The sequence below is a fragment of the Prionailurus bengalensis genome, chromosome B2, assembly GCF_016509475.1.
Source record: "Prionailurus bengalensis isolate Pbe53 chromosome B2, Fcat_Pben_1.1_paternal_pri, whole genome shotgun sequence".
Lineage (NCBI taxonomy): Eukaryota > Metazoa > Chordata > Mammalia > Carnivora > Felidae > Prionailurus > Prionailurus bengalensis.
This window is the reverse complement of record NC_057349.1, coordinates 63618732-63640306: the sequence shown is the minus strand read 5'-3', so window position 1 is coordinate 63640306 and position 21575 is coordinate 63618732. Positions and strand designations below refer to the sequence as shown.

At 36.0% G+C, this 21575-nt stretch overlaps 1 protein-coding gene across 3 annotated transcripts in view; it reads right to left on the bottom strand.

Annotated features, from left to right (window-relative positions):
* SMAP1 (small ArfGAP 1) overlaps positions 1-21575 on the bottom strand; it is a 202943-nt gene that overhangs the window by 129992 nt on the left and 51376 nt on the right. For 2 of the 3 annotated variants that reach the window (XM_043591751.1, XM_043591749.1), the window contains exon 3: positions 3056-3141. In XM_043591751.1, coding sequence (XP_043447686.1) covers positions 3056-3141 — 86 coding nt within the window. Of the gene's footprint in view, positions 1-3055; positions 3142-11186; positions 11308-21575 lie in introns of all 3 variants that reach the window. The other variant, XM_043591750.1, reaches the window with a different exon arrangement.

Sequence of the window (21575 nt, the reverse complement as noted above, 5' to 3'; positions counted from 1 at the left end):
CTCGAAACTAACAAATGATACTATACAAGCCCCACAGAAGTTTAACATTACTTTGTATTTTAACATGTATTTATTTGTAATTGGAGATTGTTTTCCTTTTCTTAAAGATACCATTTTAAAAGACAATTAAATTAATATTTACTCCAAAGAACAAAATCTTCCAATTCCAGACACATTCCCACTGACAGCAGTAAAATCTTGAAATGCTCAAAGGAGAAGAACTGCTGATTAGCTTTGGTGCACAAAAGACCTCATGGAACTGAAGTAATTAAAGTTTTTAGATAAGATGAAATATCCTAATAATGAAAAGCTTAATGTAAAGCTTTATCATTTGTCATGCACTGGTACATGCAGCCTATAATTAACCACATCCCACATGAGAAATTGTACTTTCACAGCAGCTTTTGCATAACTTTGTAAATTGTAAAGCTTTTAAAAAGTGACAAATCTTGTTAAGAATTCAGTAAGGCCCATGTTATGTGAGTTTTACTCAGTTTGGTTCCATTTGCCTCTAGGGGTAAGGCAACAATGTTTAAATCAATAAAAATGCAGCAATTTTAGGCTTTTCTAAGAACAATAAAATTTAGAATGATTCGTGAAATAAAGAACAGGGACTAGTTTTGTTACTAGTTTCCCTAATAAAATCACAATGTTTCATAATTTAAAAAAGGGAATAAAGTGATGTTGCTATAATATTTAAGGTAAAAACAATTTTAAGGCCACAGTATTATATTGGATATAGGGACTGGTCTCATGGCCCAGGGCATGTCATCTTAAACTCGCAGTGGTCATCTTTGTGTCATCAAATCTGTTTCGACAAAATCCCTCTTTTAAGTAGTTTCTGACAACCATTAGATTATCTTTTTGTGAACAGTAAGTCAACACCTCATATAAATACGACCATAATTTTTAAATGCTTTAGAAGTAAATTTAGTTTGAAAAATCATATAAGCATGCTTGAGCACACGTTAGCAAAAATATACATAATCCAAAAGCCCGAAATGAATCACACCAGCTACTTAGAAGCTAAAATCTATATCTAAATCTTATGATCTAGCTGCAAAGAGTCCCAAACCATAAGCCTATCTATTGTTGAAGGCCATCAAGACTCAAAAGTGGCAACACTGATTTTACTCAGACTATCATCATTTAAAAATATTCAAGTGCCTGTCTACAGGAGGAAAAGTCTGGAAGCTTTGAGAAATTTCTTAATGACTCTTTGAACATCCTACCTTTCCACGCCCTCAAAAGGGAAAATACTATGCTCTAGTTCAGAGTTATTTTGAGAATTAAAAAAAAGATAATGTACATAAAATGCCAAGCTAGTGCCTAGGACACCGCTAACCTATTTTAAGCAGTAAAGCTACATCAGCTGCTGTTCACAACATTGTATCTTCAGTGTGTCAAAAGTCGAGGATGTAATGATACCAAACACCAATCAATTCACTGTAAAAATCTTATCTCTCCTGAAATTTTTAGGTAAGTACCAAACATTTAAAAATATATCAGCAAAAATAATAACAGAATTAATAACTCACTACCTCATTAATCCTTTATTTCTATAAGGTTCATCATAAAACTGATGGTAATTATTTCAGAAGAAATAGTATTGCTACCAACATATATGAAACAGTGGATAGAACATTTCAATGTGAGGTGTGCCTGGGTGGCTCAGGAGCTGGCATCCAACTCTTGATTTTGGTTCAGGTCACGATCTCACAGTTCGTGAGAATGAGCCCCACACTGGGTTCTGCACATCTCTCTCCTCTCTTTCTGCCCCTACCCTCCTCTCTCTCACTCTCAAAATAAATTAAAAAAAAAACAAAAAAAAAAACAGTTCAATGTAAGAGAATACCAAAAAACTACATCCAGTCCTTTCTGAAATACCTTCAAGACTTCTTTGAAAATACAGAATCATGATGATATATTAAATAACTTGGAAGCCACTTTCACCCACAAGATACCAAATAAAGGATACTACCAAAAACTTTAAGAACTTCAAGAATTTACCCTGTAATCTTCAAGAGAAGTCCAAAAAAAACCAACTCAAACCAAACTGACCCCAACACACACACAAACAAACTTCCACAGAAAGAAAATTCTTCCATTTGAGCGTCAACTCAGCCTGTGGGGTGAGAACCAAAGAGAAGAGAAATAAATACAACTAGCAAGCAACTGGTAAAAACCCAGGACATTACTTCTTTGCTCTACTCTATTTCCTTCTGCCATGCTCTATTCCAGGGTTCTGCCCTAGGCCTCCATTTTTCAGAGAAGAAAGAAAACAGCATTCCCAAGATTTTTAATAAAACACACAAAAAAGAATACAGGACCACTGCCCCGGGTAAACACAACTTCACTCAACACTTCTGTATTACCTACATGCTAAATTACTCTATAATCTGCACTGAATTTCCTGCTTTCTTCTAAGGTCCAGACCCATGTTTCCAGCTAAATGGGGATCTCCATGTATATGTCCAACAGACACCTCAACCTGTCCAAAGCCATGAAGCATAGCTTATCACCTTTCCTTTCTGACCCTTCAACCTTCATCTGGTACTGAATACTTTCTGTCTGGGAATATGTTTTACTTCACCATAGAACCTCAGGCAAGCTTTAATATCTGGGGTCATCCCAGTATCTTCTTCAGAAACAGAGCCAGTTTTAATCTAATCCAATTGCTCCTGCTTTCCCAATTTCTTTGCAATCTTCCCAATTCCTTCTTGTCCATTCTTAATGCACTAATTTATAACTTCATCATTGCTCATTTCAAGGCTATACTAGTATTATTCTACATGGTCTCTCTGATCTCCAAGATCTGACAGTACAGAGCCTGCTTGGGATTCTCTCCCTCTCTGCCCTCTCCCCAACTCATGCGTGCACACTCCTTCTCTCTTTCAAAATACATAACAAAATATTTTAAATAAATAAATAAATAAATAAATAAATAAATAACATCATGGTAAAGTTCACAACTTTCTAAATACAGTTAAAATATGAAGTATAAAAATGAGTTAATTTTTTTTTAAACCCACAATAAATAAAGTTTAAAGGATACTGATCTGTCTGTGGTCTTCGAAAATTCTCTGGAAGATTGGCTTCATAGAGTAGTCTTGCTTTAGTATTTCCCATATCTTGCATGCACTAAAATAAAAAGAAAAATCAAGTATTTTCATTACTCATATAAAAAAAGTAATTCCCATATACACATACATATACATACCTACACACATATATACAAAGAAATACCAGGTAACATTTATTATTTGCAAGATATATTTTCTAAGGAAAATAATTTAAATCACAACTATGAAATTACTAAAGTTCAAAGTATATGTTTAATTCCTCACATTTACTCAACTTATGTGGACCCATAGTTTTCTAATGTCTTTTTCTATGAAAATAATACCATCTTCCTAAAAGTAATTTCCTGGTAGTTCATGGGAAGTTTTATTATTGTTTTAAGTACACCACTTGAACAACACTGCCATTTCCAACGGTAACAGCTCAAGACCAAATTTTCTTTGTTTTGAGTTTCAAAATACTCCTGGGTTTTCATGATTTACAATCAGAATCACAATGGAGAGTAGATAAAAAAGAAATAGTGCTAACCTAAAACTCTAAAGAGGGTTTATTTCCTTGGGGTTAACCTCTTTAAGATTCTGCTGAAAGCTATGGATCCCCTCCCTACAAAAAACCTGCACGTGATGGCCCAAAGTCTCCCTAAAATCTACAAGCCCCAAAAATAAGAACTACTCAGGAGGCATAAAATAATCTGACAATCACTTCAACCAGTTTAACTAAGTTTCAGTATCCTCTGTGAGTAAGGATTAGCCAAACAATACTTCCTGGACATTCTATTACATTAGAAACTAAACATTTACAAACAAAATATTATTCTATTACTATTTTACATCATTTACATAGAGCTTGGGTTCCTTAAAATGTTTTAATTGGTAGAAACATCAGTTTGTATAATCCCTTCTTTTTCCTTCTGATCTCCTAGACACACTCCACATCTCCAAGAAGACAGCTGAGGTCTAACAGATTTCCAGACATCGACCTTGAGTTGTAGCCCTCAAGTGGACACAGAACCATCTTCCTTCAAATAAAAAAATACAGTGACTTTTTTATCCCAACTGAGTTGTAAGGTATGCAAAATACTAATATACACTCATTTCTGGATACCTATCCCACCCACCTCAACATACTCTCTCAGAGTAAACAAGATAATAAGAGAGATCATAAGAAAGTGAAGTAATTAATAGGGAGCTGGGAAATATAATGGATAGAAAAACTGAAAAAGAAATGAGGTTTTTTTATATAGCTAACACAAAATAAAACCAAAGGTATATAAGGTAAGGGGGAAAACTGTGTAAAGTGAACTGACAGTACAAGGTCAGAGGCTCTATTACATCATGACATATACTAGCATGAATATGAGGAGAGCTAACATGTAAATTCTGTGTGTGGGGAGAAAAGCTTAGAAACTTTTCGTATAGCTCTCTCTTCTTGAAAGAAAAAATGTTTGCCCTCTCAAGTATTCAAATGATGTTTCATCCTTGTGTCATGGTGGGAATTTATTAAGTAAAGGTGATCCAAGTTATGTAATCATAAAAGCATTAAACATTTAGGAAGAACTAAAGCAAGAAAAACTGTCTCATACTTTTCACAATATCTGCAATAAAGCAAAAAGTAACTCACAGAAACTATGAAAGTAAGAAAATTTAAAAGTTTCCATCAAGCAAACAAGAACACATGGAAATTCTAACAAAAAATTTAGTAAGATTAAAAACAGTATCTACTATATATGTCGTATCTCATTGATCCTAAGTTACATTTTTCTTTATATTTCAACATTAATGAAATGAAATACATCTTAAAACTGATGGTGTCTTGTAAATTATAGTTTTTTTCTTATTAGTCCATAAAATAGAGATGCTTTTTATAGAAATATCTTACTTTCTTTTTTTTTTTTTTTTTAATTTTTTTTTTCAACGTTTATTTATTTTTGGGACAGAGAGAGACAGAGCATGAACGGGGGAGGGGCAGAGAGAGAGGGAGATACAGAATCGGAAACAGGCTCCAGGCTCTGAGCCATCAGCCCAGAGCCTGACGCGGGGCTCGAACTCACGGACCGCGAGATCGTGACCTGGCTGAAGTCGGACGCTTAACCGACTGCGCCACCCAGGCGCCCCGAGAAATATCTTACTTTCAATGAATATGATTGTACACATTTTATATAAAATATTCTCTTTATTTAATATAGGTTATTAAAATTTTGACAAAATAAAAAGTAATTAGGAACAAGGCATATATGTATATTACACCAAATTATTTAATGTTGTTCTAGGGATGCAGGTGAGAAAAAACAAGGTATAAAAATCTGAAAGGGACAAGTAATGTGAAATAATGAGCCATTTCTATAGAAGACCACGGCCAAAAGTGTGAAAGGGTACAGGTGCATGCGGTGTATATGTTAGTTGGGATTAGAAGAAACAAGGATTCAATGACATCACAGATGTAGAAAGATCATTTTGTAAGAAGATATTAGTGGCTCAGATAGTTTCTAGGTTTCTAAAAAGTAGAACAGAGTAGTGAGAAAGGAAGGTCAGCAACAAAAGGATCAGTGAAAATGAAAAGGTTAAGCAATTTTGAGATGGTTAAAGCAAGGGGAAAAAACAACAGGAGCTGGCATTGGGGGAGTTGATAGAAATATGGTACAAACTAGCTGTCTTCAGTTTCAAAACACTACATTTAAGGGCCATATAGAGGACTTATGAAAATTTATTCTATTGGTCCTAAAGAGCAAACTGTGTCTAGTAATCAGAAGAAAATAATAAAAATAGCCTAACAACTACAATAACGAGCTTTAGCCTCAATACTTTATTTTTATACATAAATTATATATATTATTATAAATTGTATATATATTATAGAAATTGCATATATATACATATATACGCCATTTTAAATTTCAAAAAACCCTAATTTAGACATTATTACCCTACTTTGGCAGGAAAGGAAACAGAAGTGGCAAGATGTTCAGTAACAGACCCAAGATTATTAGTCGCCACGAGTATTCAACTCCTGATAGAAACATCAGCCATCAGTAGTAGTTTTGATATCTCAGGCTATATCTAATGGAACTGGGACTACATCCTGCAAGACTTACAAACACCAAGCTCTTTGCTTTAGAGCTCAGTTTTCATTTTACAGATAAAGAAACTAAGGCACAAAGAGGTTATATGATTTCTCTACTGAGTAATACAATGAACCAGTTACAAGGCTGAAAATCCTTACCACCAGGCACCAGCTAATCGAAATAAGTGTCCAGGAAATTTCACCACAAGATAGAAAAATACTTTAGGTATTGCCTCCATTATTAAAACATCATTCCTGTTATTAAAATATTACTGCTTTTCTTTTGGGTTCTCTCAACCAAAAAGCTTTAGCAAAATTTTACCGGTAGAAAGCAAAATTTTAGTTTCTTATTCTTTGGCAATTTATGATTCAGTATCCCTGAGCTGAAATGACTGGACTGGTTGCAAAAATAGGGAAAGGAGGGATGATAAAGGGCATACACTTCTTTAAAAAAATAATAAATAATAATAATAATATTTTATTATTTAACTACAATGAGAATTAAGTTATGGTTAATGAACTAGCTACCTTAACTTCTACCATGTAGTTTCCAATCAAGCCAGATCTAATACTATACACCATCCTGAAAAACTTAAACTTCCAAACGTACTTTCACTTCTCCAAAAGGAGGAATACTTGTAAGGATGCCAAATAGACCATTAAAATTTTTTTTAATTTACCAAATTTGAAAATTCTTTGGCTTTACAGAAAGCATGTAATTCTGTCATTCCTTCTCTCCCTCTCGCACATTTCAAACATGAAAAATGGAAGAAGAGGACTCTTAATTATTTAAATCAAATTTTCTACAAGTTTGGTTAAAAAAAGTTTTTTGAGAGAGAGAAAGAGAGAGGGAGCAAGTGAGCGAGGGGCAGAGAGAGGGAGAGAGAAAGAGGGAGGGAGGGAGGAAGGGAGGGAAAGAGAGAGGGAGAGAAGGAAAGGGAGAGAAGGGGGGAGAAGAGAGAGGGAGAGGGAGAGGGAGAGAGAGAGGGGGAGAGAGAGGGAGAGAGAGAGGGAGGAAAGGGGGGAGAGAGAGAGAGGGGAAAGGGAGGACAGAGACAGAAACAGAGACAGAGAGAAGTGAGGCTCACCCGGGGCTCACGTTTTATCCAAAGCAGGGCTCAAGGTCACCAGAAGCGGGGCTCTGCTCACCTGATGCTCACATGGGACTCAAACCCATGAACTGTGAGATCATGACCTGAGCTGATGTCAGATGCTTAACAACTGAGCCACTCAGGTGCCTTAAAAATATTTTTAAGTAGGTATTTACTTAATAAACTATTTTTTGCCTCAAAATTGATTTTTAAAAAAGTCAAATATCCAGGGGGCAGAAAATATACTGAAATTCTTGACAAAGAAATGATTATAAGAATATATTAAATAAAAAGTCAATATGCATTACTTTCAAAAATATATATATTGAAGAGTAAGTTAAATGTGTTTTTCACAGTTATGATAAACGCCATTTAGGTAGCATATATTTAAAAATTAACGTTATTTACTATTCATTTGAAATTCAATATGTCCTCATTTTATACACCGTATGTTTCTAGAAAGATGAATTTTATATTGTACTTTTTGCTTAAATAATCTTCATTCAAAATCACTACCATTATCATTGCAAAGGAAGGTTTCACCTGAAAATAGTATAATAAATCCCACTTAAGAATCTCAGGGGCTCCTGGGTGGCTCAGTTGGTTAAGTGTCCAACTCCTGATTTCAGCTCAGGTCATGATCTTAACAGTTCATGAGTTCAAACCCCGCATCAGGCTCCGCACTTACAGTGCAGAGCCTGGTTGCGATTCTCTTTCCCTCTCTCTCTGTCCCTCCCCCCCTAAAATAAATAAAACTCAAAACCTACTATTAAAAGTATTTTGTCTTTGTCAATCTATAATCTTTGTTTTCAGTTTCTCCATATAAGCCAATACAAAGAACACCACCTACACAAAGACTCACAAGTTATCTGAGATTCAATTTCAAAAATTACTGTTTGAACTGGAATGCTGAAAAACATCTACAGGCTAACATACTTCTTCACAATCTAACATAGATAAAATTTTCTATTTCTGAAACTTTCTAAGTAGAAAACATTTCACCCAATCCTAGTTTTTGCACTAAAAACAATAAAAATCTATATTCCAAAAGAGTTCTAAGTTTTTTTATGTTTTACAGAGACTGAAGTAAACTGAGGTTGTCAATTTAAAGTTTAAATTGGCATTTACTTATGGGATTTGTATAATTTAGTAAACTAAAACATACAAAAAGTAAACTTGTAACACATGGTATCTCCCTTTGCAGTGAGCACTGCATAACTTACAGAGCTGTCAAATCACTATGCTATACCCCTGAAATTAATGTAACATTATATGTCAACTGTACTTTGATAAAAAATAAAAATAACTGAAAAAGTTAACAAATATAACAAGCAGGAACAGATATAAGGACAATAAGCAGAGTCAAGGAGTAGGCAAACAAATGTACTAGGAAATTTTATTTTTATGTAACACTACTGTAAAAACGTTTTTTAAAAAAAATCACTATTTCTTACAAATCAGAACCACAATGAGATGCCACCTCACACGAGTCAGAATGGCTAAAATTAACAACTCAGGAAACAACAGATGCTGGCAAGGATGTGGAGAAACGAGAACGAGAACCCTCTTGCACTGTTGGTGGGAATGCAAACTGGTGCAGCCACTCTAGATACAGTGTGGAGGTTCCTCAAAAAATTAAAAATAGACCTACCCTATGACCCGGCAATAGCACCAATAGGAATTTATCCAAAGGATACAAGGGTGCTGATTCATAGGGGCACATGTACCCCAATGTTTATAGCAGCGCTATCAACAACAGCCAAATTATGGAAAGAGCCCAAATGTCCATCAACTGATGAATGAATAAAGAAGATGTGGTGTGTATACACATACACACACACACTTGGCAATGAGAAAGAATAAACTCTTGCCATTTGCAACAAGGTGGATCGAAATGGAGGGTATTACACTCAGTGACATAAGTTAGAGAAAGACAGATGTCATACGTTTTCATTCATACATGGAACTTGAGAAACTTAACAGAAGATCATGGGGGAAGGGAAGGAGAAAAAATAGTTTCAAACAGAGAGGGAGACAAACCATAAGAGACTCTTAAATACAGAGAACAAACTGACAGTTGATGAGGAGGAGTGGGGGAGAGGGGAAAACGGGTGATAGGCACTGAGGAGGGCACTTGTTGGGATGAGCACTGGGTGTTGCTTGTAAGCGATGAATCATGGGAATCTATCACTGAAACCCAAGAGCACACTGGATACATTGTATCTTGACAATAAATTATATTTTTAAAAAATCACTATTTCATGTCAACAGGGGTATCTCCAATGGAAAAAAAAAAATTAAGCCCCCACAAAATCAGTTTTAGTGAAAAAAAGAGCCTTGAAATAAGTGTGAAGGTAAGAAGTAACAGGAACAAACAGAAACAAAATGTGCCTCCACATCTTTATCAATATCAGGAAATAATAGTAAACGGAAGATAAATGACAGGCCACCTAAAATTCCAAGTTAATGATTCATTCTCCTAAGAATAAAAGTTGCTAATTTTTTTCCTTTCTTCAGTCTTCCAAAATATTGGAAAGCAGAATACTCTGGAATCCAACTAAGTGATACAACTACTTCAGGGTATGACTTCTATCTGTTGTTAGCTCACCTAAAGCCAAAAACAGTCAAGTCCAGGTTCAGTGGCTGTGTTTAAGAACGATAGCTCTTTGGACATCCCCTCTCTTTCACCTTGTGCATTCTTTCTCTTTTCTCAACCTACCTCCTATCTGTCCCTATGTTTCCTGCACTTTCTCCCTCAGATACTAAGAATTACCAGGTCAAAAGCCATTAATAGTTAAGCTAGAATTCACACTAATGTATTAATACAGGAAGCTCCCTGCATAGTTTTCATAAATGTTTATGTGTGTACTGACTGGCCTTTTGGAGTTTACTGGCTACTTAAAAAAAAAATGGAATAAGTGGAGAAAAGAACAGCAGCTACAAAACAAAGGACTAAGATTGCTAATTGCTCTATTTCAAATGATAAGGTTACAATGTGTCAAGTGGATCTTCTAAAATCCCAATGGCAAAAATGCAAAATATTAAAATAATCAATACAATCTTACAAGTTAGTGTGTAATGGAAAGGTGCTACATGTCTACACCAAATCTAGAGGAAGAAAGGTAAAGCGATATAAATTAAAACTCTTCTGAATTTTCTGAGGGGTGGGGAAGAGTCTCACCTACAAGATTAAAGGTTATTGTGTAAGATATGAAAACAGCTAAAAATGTGTACTACCTAGATGTTTATACAGATGCATAAAATACTTCAGGAAAACTACACAACAAACTAATAAATATGGTTGTTCCTACAGAGGAAAATTGGATGACTGAGGAATAGAAACGAGAGGAAAACTACTTTTACACACTTTGTACCCTTTGAAGTTTGTGCCATGTCCATATAATTCTCATTCCCCAAAACAATGAATAATTTCAAGGGGGCTACATTAATCCTGCATTGTTTCTAAATAAAATATTATTCAGAGAAGCTTAGCTACGGTATCCAAGCAGCATGAATGAGAGCATCCACTCCTACTAGGAAAACAAAGTGTTCTAGTGATCAAAGAGGTTATGAACCAAATGAAATTAATACATTTTTAAGAATCCCATGCAAGTATATCCTATGCTCCAAGTATAAATATACTTGTGATTTAGTTATGATTTACTTATGATACCTTTTCTCAGTATCATCTTCTTAAAGAAACAGAACTGTTGCTAAAGACTAAATCATTGAATGTATCTGCTTTTGCTTCTTAAAATTTCAACATATATATAATTTTATGTGAGCAAGGGAATACTACTTGTTCTATATTCTATTCATTAAAGTTTTCAGAACACAAAGACTAAGATTTTCAAACTGCCTTATCTGAACGTATATATATTTTTTAACGTTAATAAAAAAAGAGGAAATGAGTATTTGTAGTCCCTGGATAAATTCTTCATGTCAGTGACTCACCTCTACTACCACTTGAAATTTTCCAGAATAGTTCTCTATCTTCCTCTCAAAAGCCACCAGGATTTCTTGCATAGGAGCAAGCTTTTCAGGACTGGTTTCAAGATCTTTTGGATTCCAGCTGCTGGAAAAGAAGGGCCACCATTTTTGGTCTCAGGAACTCTTTGTAAATATTTAATACAGAGTCCATTCCTCCAGGTTTCATAAAATTGTGTTTTAGGGGAATTGTTCTCTTTCTGTTTTAATTGTTGTTTCTAGGTACAAAGTAAGTAAACCACACGTATTTAAAAATTAAAAATTTTAAATGATGATGTGGAATTAGAGGTACCAATTTTCATTTGCTAGTTCTTACAAATTCAGAGAATGTATTTTTTAAAGCAATAAAATTAAACACCATTATAACAAAGTTGGAAAAGCTTCACATCACAGTCTTTATTAATCTGTACTTACTATGAAATCCATACCATTTGAAGTCTAGGAATAAACCACTACTTTCATCCTAGGTACTTAAGGCCCAGCTCAACAATCATCCTGGACTCTCCCCTCTTCTGTCAGAAGCCTTAGTGACTCTAACTCTTTTTTATTTGTTACAGCCTTCCCCTCCCTCCCCCATTACCACCAATTTAGTTTAAGATCTAGTCACTCACTGCCTTGGCCACTGCAGGAACAAGTCCATCAGATGTAGGTTCTTAAATGGAACATACCATTAAACATCACTCTTCAATTTATATTTTAAGAATTCCCTGATGTATCCCTATCCCCTCCCCCTATCAGTGATAGGATCAAGACCAAACCAACTAACTCCCCACTGAAACTTTTGCCTTCATCTCCTATGACATATATAACAGCACCCAATACTCTGGTCACAGGAAACTACTTCACTTTCTCAAATACAACATGCTTTCTCCATCTTTCTGCCCAGGAGACCCTGTGTACTCTGTAATATGCTTCCAGAAATTCATAAACAAATAAAGGTCACTATAAAAATAGCAATGAGACATCCTTAAAATATGTTTAGAACTTAGCATAGCACTGGATACTGATGATTTTTTGTTTTTTTTAAAGAGAAAGGAGTCACTACTAAGTGATTTTCTAAAGATTACCCACCATTTAGTTAACAAAGCCAAAACTAGAACCCAGGTCTACAGAGTCCCAGCCTGACTATGTCTGCCATCTTCTATCATTATTATAGTCACACAAAGCAAGGAAGAGCAGTGACTACACTTCTAAAATATTATAAATATTATATGCAATGAATAATAACAATGTTTTAAAATGATCTATTCATACAGATATTCATTCACTGCCACATAACAATTTCCTACCAAATATAGCACTCTATATGGAGATACAAGCCTTTTTCTTCAAATAGTTTAGTATTCCTTTAGTTCTACTCTCTCAGTTCTATCTAGACTAGGCACTGTAAAATGAACAGAGTTGAACTGATAAAGACTTGCACTAAATAATATCTTAGTAATGTCTAATATCTAAGTAACATCTTGTTCACTGCTTTGACCCAAAGAACTACAGACAGTTACTAGGAAGATAATTCTAAAAACTACTACTGACTTTTTAACCTTAAAACCTCAAAATCAATTTAAAAATCAAGAGGAAAATACAGGGCATAATCTTGCACAAATTCAGAATACATGTGACTTTTTCTCAAATGTATTGTTTAAAAATGCAAACCTCTTATTAAACTTCACAGATTAAATTTTGTTGCAGACAGTATCACATTTCTTTCTTCATCTCACTTTGCACATACAGGCAACACATAAACCGAACACTGTAAGCTGCCCCCTTGCTCGGCTCTTCTTTGAGGACACATTTCATGATCCTGGCAGGGAATCAATACAAGTGAATCTCAATCAACTTTAAAAGAATGCACATGAGGCCATGGGTCAAAACGTGGAGAGATTAAATAATGTTCTAATACATAGCAGGTCAGATGTAATGAAATCATGGAGCTCTTCAAATTAGCTTTATTAACCTGGAATTTTATTCTATAAAATATTGCTTGTCATAGGAATTCTGTAATTCTCACAGTTTTAAAGCTCCCAGAAGCTTCTCACCAAAAACAAACAACAAGAAAAGAATAACTAGACAGAAAAACCAAAAACCCATAGAATATATTTACAACAAAACCTGGTGATAGAGTATCACCACAAACCCGATAACACTATCTGGTAGAGACAAGGCAATAACAACCACTGCCCTGCAAGATGTCTGCCACTAATGGGGAGCTGAGTGGATCTGGAAACAGAACACTAAAACAGTGAAGACATACAAACTGGAAATTACAGTGAACCAGTCTGAAGAATGCACATGAAACTGAAAAGGAGTTTTACCCAATCCAATAGCAAATATGTGCAAAAGGTCTACAATAAGCTTGAAATGGGGGGAAACAATCTAGCCCCTATGAATTCTCATGACATAACCACCAAATTTCCCTTCTAGAAGAGAGCCCCACCCTGAGGAGAAAGTCCTGGGAAAGGATTCAAAATTGAAATGGACTAAAAAAATGGAAATAAAAGAAAAGCTTGAGATAAAAGTGGGAAAAGGGAACAGAGCAAAAAAAAAAATCTCAGAAAACAAGTAGCCTTATTTTTAAACATTACACAAAAACCAATGTGCAGTTAGAAAAGCTATCTTGAATCTCAATTCCTTTTAAAAGTGGAGCGCCTGAGTGGCTCAGTCGGTTAAGCGTCTGACTTCAGCTAAGGTCATGATCTCACAGTCCGTGAGTTCGAGCCCCACATCGGGCTCTGTGCTGACAGCTCAGAGCTTGGAGCCTGCTTCAGATTCTGTGTCTCCCTCTCTCTCTGCCCCTCCTGTGCTCATGCTCTGTCTCTGTCTCAAAAATAAAATTAAAAAAAAAAATTCAATTCCTTTTAAAGGTAAAGAAAACCAATACTACATAAAAATGATCAACAGAAAAGAATCAAGGTCAAATCTCATACAGTTATCAGAAGAAAAAGAGAATAAGAAGCAGAATAACATCTCTACAACGAATCCACACTAGAACAAATACACTCAGAAAACAGATCAACACTGTACACCTACTAATTCAAAACAAGCCAAAAAACATATGCAAGATATGAAAGAACATGTAAAATGAGTTAAAAGACATGTGAAGTTATGAAAGAACTAAATCAGAAATTCAAAATATCAGAATTAAAATAAAAACAGGAATTAGAAATAAAAGGAAAATATTTCAGAAATGAATATGAAATAAATGGAACATGCGAACAAATAAACACAACAAATAATGGCCGATAAAAACTAGAGAGGAGGGGCGCCTGGGTGGCGCAGTCGGTTAAGCGTCCGACTTCAGCCAGGTCACGATCTCGCGGTCGGTGAGTTCGAGCCCCGTGTCGGGCTCTGGGCTGATGGCTCAGAGCCTGGAGCCTGTTTCCGATTCTGTGTCTCCCTCTCTCTCTGCCCCTCCCCCGTTCATGCTCTGTCTCTCTCTGTCCCAAAAATAAATAAACGTTGAAGAAAAAAAAAAAAAAAAAAACTAGAGAGGAAAAAGGAAAAAAAGTTTAATAAAAAAAAAAATCAATGAGAAGAATCCAAGAGAAAGTGATGAATACTGGAGTTAAGCAATCAAGATCTGACACACATGTTAACTTTTTTTTTTAAATGTTTTATTTATTTTTTGAGAGAGAGACAGACAGACCACGAGTGGGGGGAGGGGCAGAGAGAAAGAGAGACAGAATCTGAAGCAGGCTCCAGGCTCTGATCTGTCAGCACAGAACCTGGAGATCATGACCGGAGCCAAAGTCGGACGCTCAACCGACTGAGCCACCTAGGCACCCTGATCCAACATACATGTAAGAGAGTCACTAAAGAAAAATACTCAAACAAGGAGACAGAACACTGAAAAACTAATTTTAAAAAGTCACTGTAAGGGGCCCCTGGGTGGCTCAGTGGGTTAAGTGTCCAACTTCGGTTCAGGTCATGATCTCATGGTTTGTGAGTTTGAGCCCCTCTTCTGGCTCCGTGCTGACACCTCTGAGCCTAGAGCCTGCTTCAGATTCTGTGTCTCATTCTCTCTCTGCCCCTCCCGCATTCGCACTCTGTCTCTCTCTCAAAAATAAACATTAAAAAAAAATTAAGAAAAAAATTGTGCTATATTACAGTACTAAATGTAAAAATTAGAAAATATTTGTAGAATAAAGAAGATAATATACCTAAGAATAAATCTAACCAAAGATGTAAAAGATCTGTATGATGAAAACTATAGAAAGCTTATGAAGGATATTGAAGAAGATATAAAGAAATGGAAAAACATTCTGTGCTCATGGGTTGGAAGAATAAATATTGTTAAATGTCAATACTACTTAAAGCTATCTACACATTCAATGCAATCCCCATCAACATTGCACCAGCATTCTTCTCGAAGCTAGATCAAGCAATCCTAAAATTCTTATGGAACCACAAAAGGCCCCGAATAGCCAAGTAATTTTGAAGAAGACCAAAGCAGGAGGCATGACAATCCCAGACTTTAGCCTCTACTACAAAGCTGTAATCATCAAGACAGCATGGTATTGGCACAAAAACAGACACATAGACCAATGGAATAGAATAGAAACCCCAGAACTAGACCCACAAACGTATGGTCAACTAATCTTTGACAAAGCAGGAAAGAATATCCAATGGAAAAAAGACGGCCTCTTTAACAAATGGTGCTGGGAGAACTGGACAGCAACATGCAGAAGAATGAAACTAGACCACTTTCTTACACCATTCACAAAAACAAACTCAAAATGGATAAAGGACCTGAATGTGAGACAGGAAACCATCAAAACCCTAGAGGAGAAAGCAGGAAAAAACCTCTCTGACCTCAGCCGCAGCAATTTCTTACTTGACACATCTCCAAAGGCAAGGGAATTAAAAGCAAACATGAACTATTGGGACCTCATGAAGATAAAAACCTTCTGCACAGCAAAGGAAACAACCAACAAAACTAAAGGGCAACCGACGGAATGGGAAAAGATATTTGCAAATGACATATCAGAAAAAGGGCTAGTATCCAAAATCTATAAAGAGCTCACCAAACTCCACACCCAAAAAACAAGTAATCCAGGGAAGAAATGGGCAGAAAACATGAATAGACACTTCTCTAAAGAAGACATCCAGATGGCCAACAGGCACATGAAAAGATGCTGAATGTCGCTCCTCATCAGGGGAATACAAATCAAAACCACACTCAGATATCACCCCACACCAGTCAGAGTGGCTAAAATGAACAAATCAGGAGACTATAGATGTTGGAGAGGATGTGGAGAAACGGGAACCCTCTTGCACTGTTGGTGGGAATGCAAAATGGTGCAGCCACTCTGGAAAGCAGTGTGGAGGTTCCTCAAAAAATTAAAAGTAGACCTACCCTATGACACAGCAATAGCACTGCTAGGAATTTACCCAAGGGATACAGGAGTACTGATGCATAGGGGCACTTGTACCCCAATGTTTATAGCAGCACTCTCAACAATAGCCAAATTGTGGGAAAAGCCTATATGTCCATCAACTGATGAATGGATAAAGAAATTGTGGTTTATATACACAATGGAGTACTACGTGGCAATGAGAAAGAATGAAATATGGCCCTTTGTAGCAACGTGGATGGAACTGGAGAGTGTTATGGTAAGTGAAATAAGCCATACAGAGAAAGACAGATACCATATGTTTTCACTCATATGTGGATCCTGAGAAACTTAACAGAAACCCATGGGGGAGGGGAAGGAAAAAAAAAATGAGGTTAGAGTAGGAGAGAGCCAAAGCATAAGAGACTCTTGAAAAAACTGAGAACCGGGGCGCCTGGGTGGCGCAGTCGGTTAAGCGTCCGACTTCAGCCAGGTCACGATCTCGCGGTCCGTGAGTTCGAGCCCCGCGTCGGGCTCTGGGCTGATGGCTCAGAGCCTGGAGCCTGTTTCCGATTCTGTGTCTCCCTCTCTCTCTGCCCGTCCCCCGTTCATGCTCTGTCTCTCTCTGTCCCAAAAATAAATAAACGTTGAAAAAAAAATTAAAAAAAAAAAAAAAAAACAACTGAGAACAAACTGAGGGTTGACGGGGGGGGGGGGGGGGGGGAGGGAAGGAAGGGTAGGTGATGGACATTGAAGAGGGCATCTTTTGGGATGAGCACTGGGTGTTGTATGGAAACCAATTTGACAATAAATTTCATATATTAAAAAAAATTGTGGTTTATATACACAATGGAATACTATGTGGCAATGAGAAAGAATGAAATATGGCCCTTTTTAGCAGCGTGGATGGAACTGGAGAGTGTTATGGTAAGTGAAATAAGTCATACAGAGAAAGACAGATACCATATGTTTTCACTCTTATGTGGATCCTGAGAAACTTAACAGAAGTCTATGGCGAGGGGAAGGAAAAAAAAAAAAAAAAGAGGTTAGGGAGAGAGCCAAAGCCTAAGAGACTCTTAAAAACTGAAACAAACTGAGGGTTGATGGGGGGTGGGAGGTAGGAGAGAGTGGGTGATGGGTAGTGAGCAGGGCACCTTTTGGGATGAGCACTGGGTGTTGTATGGAAACCAATTTGACAACAAACTTCATATTGAAAAAAATAAATGATATTACAATGTAAAAAAAATAAAGATTAAAAAATAAAATATTAATTAATTAATTAATTAATTAATTAAGACAAGCAGGTCAATACTATCACAAATCTATTACTAAATTAAACTAAAAGCTACCAAGTTACCTGACAGCAGGTATTTCTAAGAATAACAAGGTTAAAATAGAAATCTATATCCATTTAGCTAGTGATTTTTTTCCTTATGAAAGCATAAAGAACAAAACTTTGTTCAAAACACTTCTATAACTTGTCTTTCTGACTTAATCTGAGAATCATTCCACCTTCTTATGATTTATCCCAGAGTGCAGGAATTTTTATCCTCGAAGGTAGAATTTGGCTTTTAGGAAAAAGTTGAATCACATCTCTAACTGTAATATACCATTCTTATTCAAACGCAAATAATTAAAGTGTTATTTCAATTTCTGTGGTAACCAAAGAGACTGAACATACAATCAAAGAATCTCAAGATCAAGAATGGAAGAGACTTCAGCGTCATCTAAATTGTTTCTCATTTGCCCATTCAGTGCTTGAATCCCAGCTACAGATTTCCAAGTGGTTGCCCAGCCTCTGCACAAACCATTCCAATAATGGCAAAATCATTACCTTTCAAGGCAATAAGTTTCAGTTTTGGATGGCCTGAAATACTAGAAAGTACTGCCTTTCAAGTACCTGCATATATTACCTTGGAACTTCCACACACTAGCTTAAGTTATACTCCCTACAGCTACTGTATGTGGAGAATTTAAAAGTATATAGGAACATGGGAAGAAAAGGACAGAGGTAATGAAAAAAAAAAAAAAAAGAGAGAGACTGTATAAATAATATAGGACAAATTGAGAGCATATGCTTGATTTTTTTTTTCATTTTCTCCATTTACCCCATTCAGTGCTAACTATAGCAAACATTATCTCACAGAATTATATCAAATCAAAGATTGTTCTCAGTGTGCCATTACAAAAATTAAGCACATACTGTGTTCCCAGCATTCTGGAGGCCATCACAAGGACTACAAATACACATACGATACAGTTTCTAACTACTGGAAGGTTACAATTAACCCAACAGACATGCACAAAGGTAAATAACAATATATGGTAGTAGATAATTAGGCACAAGTCATATTTAGTAGAAGCTTTATTACAGTAGGGATTTATTGGGTTTTAAAGAATGGAGATTTGGTTTGAAAAAAGGAATATGCAAAAAACATTTCCAACAACAGCAGAACCAAAACAAAAACCAAACATACACACCACCAGAAGAATTCAACTGGAACAGCTGTCTCTACACAGCCAAAGAGATCTGCTGTCGAGCATCTGGAGTAAGGTCACAGACACACAATGAAGCCAGATGGCAGAAGTATATGATTACCAATTTAAGGAAAATAAAACTTTTATGATTCTCAGAGGAGAACCAATACAAATCTCTCAGAAGAGAAGTCAAATGACCAAAGCAATGTTCCAGAAAGATTATTCTGAATGTGGTAGGTAAAAGTGATGGGGAGGTGACAGTGAATAGGAAGATCAGGAATAAGCTAGAGCTGTGGACATTGCAGGAGAAATGAGAATGGAAAGCAACAGAAGCAACAAAAGAATTAAGAACTGATGGAATATAGAGGCACACAAAAGAGAGAAGTAAGAACCAAAGGACACCACAAGCTTTTAAGATTAATCAGAATAATGACATTAACTAAGAAACCAGTCTGAACAACCAGATTATTATTTAAATTTTAAATGTGTCAGGCTGCTTACTAGGCATCTTCCAATCTTAACATTTATAAATGCTACCCATTAATAACTATGACTGTAGCCAAAATTTCCTACATTGAAACACTGAAACAATTTCATAAATCTTTTTTTCCTGTTTCCATATGAAACATATAGAGGTTTTACTGATACTGCTATAGAGCAACAGTTACTTTGATATTCTGTTCTTTACTCTACTCAAACACATAATGTTATCTGACAAAAAAAAAATGCCTGGTCATATCTATTCATTTCTCTTCATTTCTATCGTCGCATTAATAGCCAGCTTCCTTTGTTTCATAGCAAAGCATTTTTCATAAAGCAACAAAATTGTTAATTATGTCACAAGAATTACTTAATACACAAAGATGAACAGATATGTAAAGCCATGTGAAATTCCAGTGCTATGGAATCAACTAAATTGGCCAACTCCAGCCTCATAGAACATACAATTAATACAATTAAAATGGATGCTTGGGAAAGTTACCAATCACTTCATATCAAAGATATCCAAGGCTTCTTAAGAATGATAAATCCATGAATACCAAAGGTCTCTAACAGGCAATGTAAAAAATAACTGGCATTCACTATAGAAGTCACTACTGAAAAGACAGGGGAGAACCATCTGCATAAAAAAATAACAGGTGAATCTGTGAGAGTAAATGGGTTATCCTATGGAGAAAGACTAAAGAACAATAGGGCTAAAGACAAAACTGTAGAAAATGTCCAAAAGGGGGAAAAAACCAGAAAAATAAATAGTAAAAAAAAAAAACAAAAAACAAAAAAAAAAAACATTAAAAAAAAGGGAGACTAAATAAACCAAATAAAAGATGTAGAATAGTAACTTCAACTTCTTTTACAAAGAAAAAGGTTCAAGAAGGCAGGGGTAGTAGTATCAAGTGAAGCAGGAAGACCAAGGAGTAGGGAGGAGAGTTGGATTTGGCCATTAGGGGTAAACTAGTATTCTCTAGGAGTACATACTTAGCAGAATGATGGGACTAGAAATGAGTTAAAAGAAGCAGAAGTAAGGTAAAGAAATGAAATAGTGGGTAAAGATCTTGCTTGAGAAATTCAACTGCTAAAGGAAGATTAGAGCTAGTCACTAGAATACAGTGCCTGGCACACTGTGAGTACTTAATTAATGTTCAGTGGCTGAACAAGCCAAGAGCTGTGTGTTGAGGGGAAGATGGTATTTTAGGAAGACTTTTTTATGGCAGAAGGGTGTGAGTAATACATTTCAAAGAAAAAGAAAGAATTTAAATATGCCTCCAAATAAGTATAATTCTTAGGTGGAAAAGCAAGAAGGAAAGCTGCAAATGAAAATAAAGGCAGAGAAACTAGCAGCCAACCCCCTACTATTCTGTCCCTAAAACAAGAAAACAAAAAGCTGCAAGTCAAAGCAAAAACACTAGGGTTGGATGGAATGAGAAGAAAGAAAGCTTCTATTCTTTTGTTACAATCGGAAACAACGATGTGAAAACAGTTGGATTTAAAGACCTTTCCTTCAGGGCCCGTGAGTGGCTTAATCGGTTAAGCCTCTCACTTCAGCCCAAGTCACGATCTCACTGTCCATGGGTTCGAGCCCCGGGTCAGGCTCTGTGCTGACAGCACGGAGCCTGGAGCGTGCTACAGATTCTGTGTTTCCCTCTCTCTCTGCCCTTCCCCCCTCACACTCTGCGATTGCTCGCTCCCTCTCTCTCTCTCTCTCAAAAATAAATAAAACATTTAAAAAATAAAGACCTTTCCTTCCAGCCAAAATATAGTCAAAGCTAAAGTAAAAATGGTAAAGATATTAAGATGGGGTAAAAATGCCTACAAATGTCGAAGGCAAGTTCACTAAGGATAAATCATGTATCTATAGAGACTGGCAATTTCAAATGTGAAGTTCCCCATGATATACTTTATAAACAATAAATTTCAGTTGTGTGGCCTTGGTGTTCCCAAGAAAATACTAAGTACCATACCAATAAATGACACTAGTCAGTAGTAAACAACCTGAGAGAGAATATTACTAAAAGATTTATAGATAAAGTATTAAAAGTGGTCCAAATGT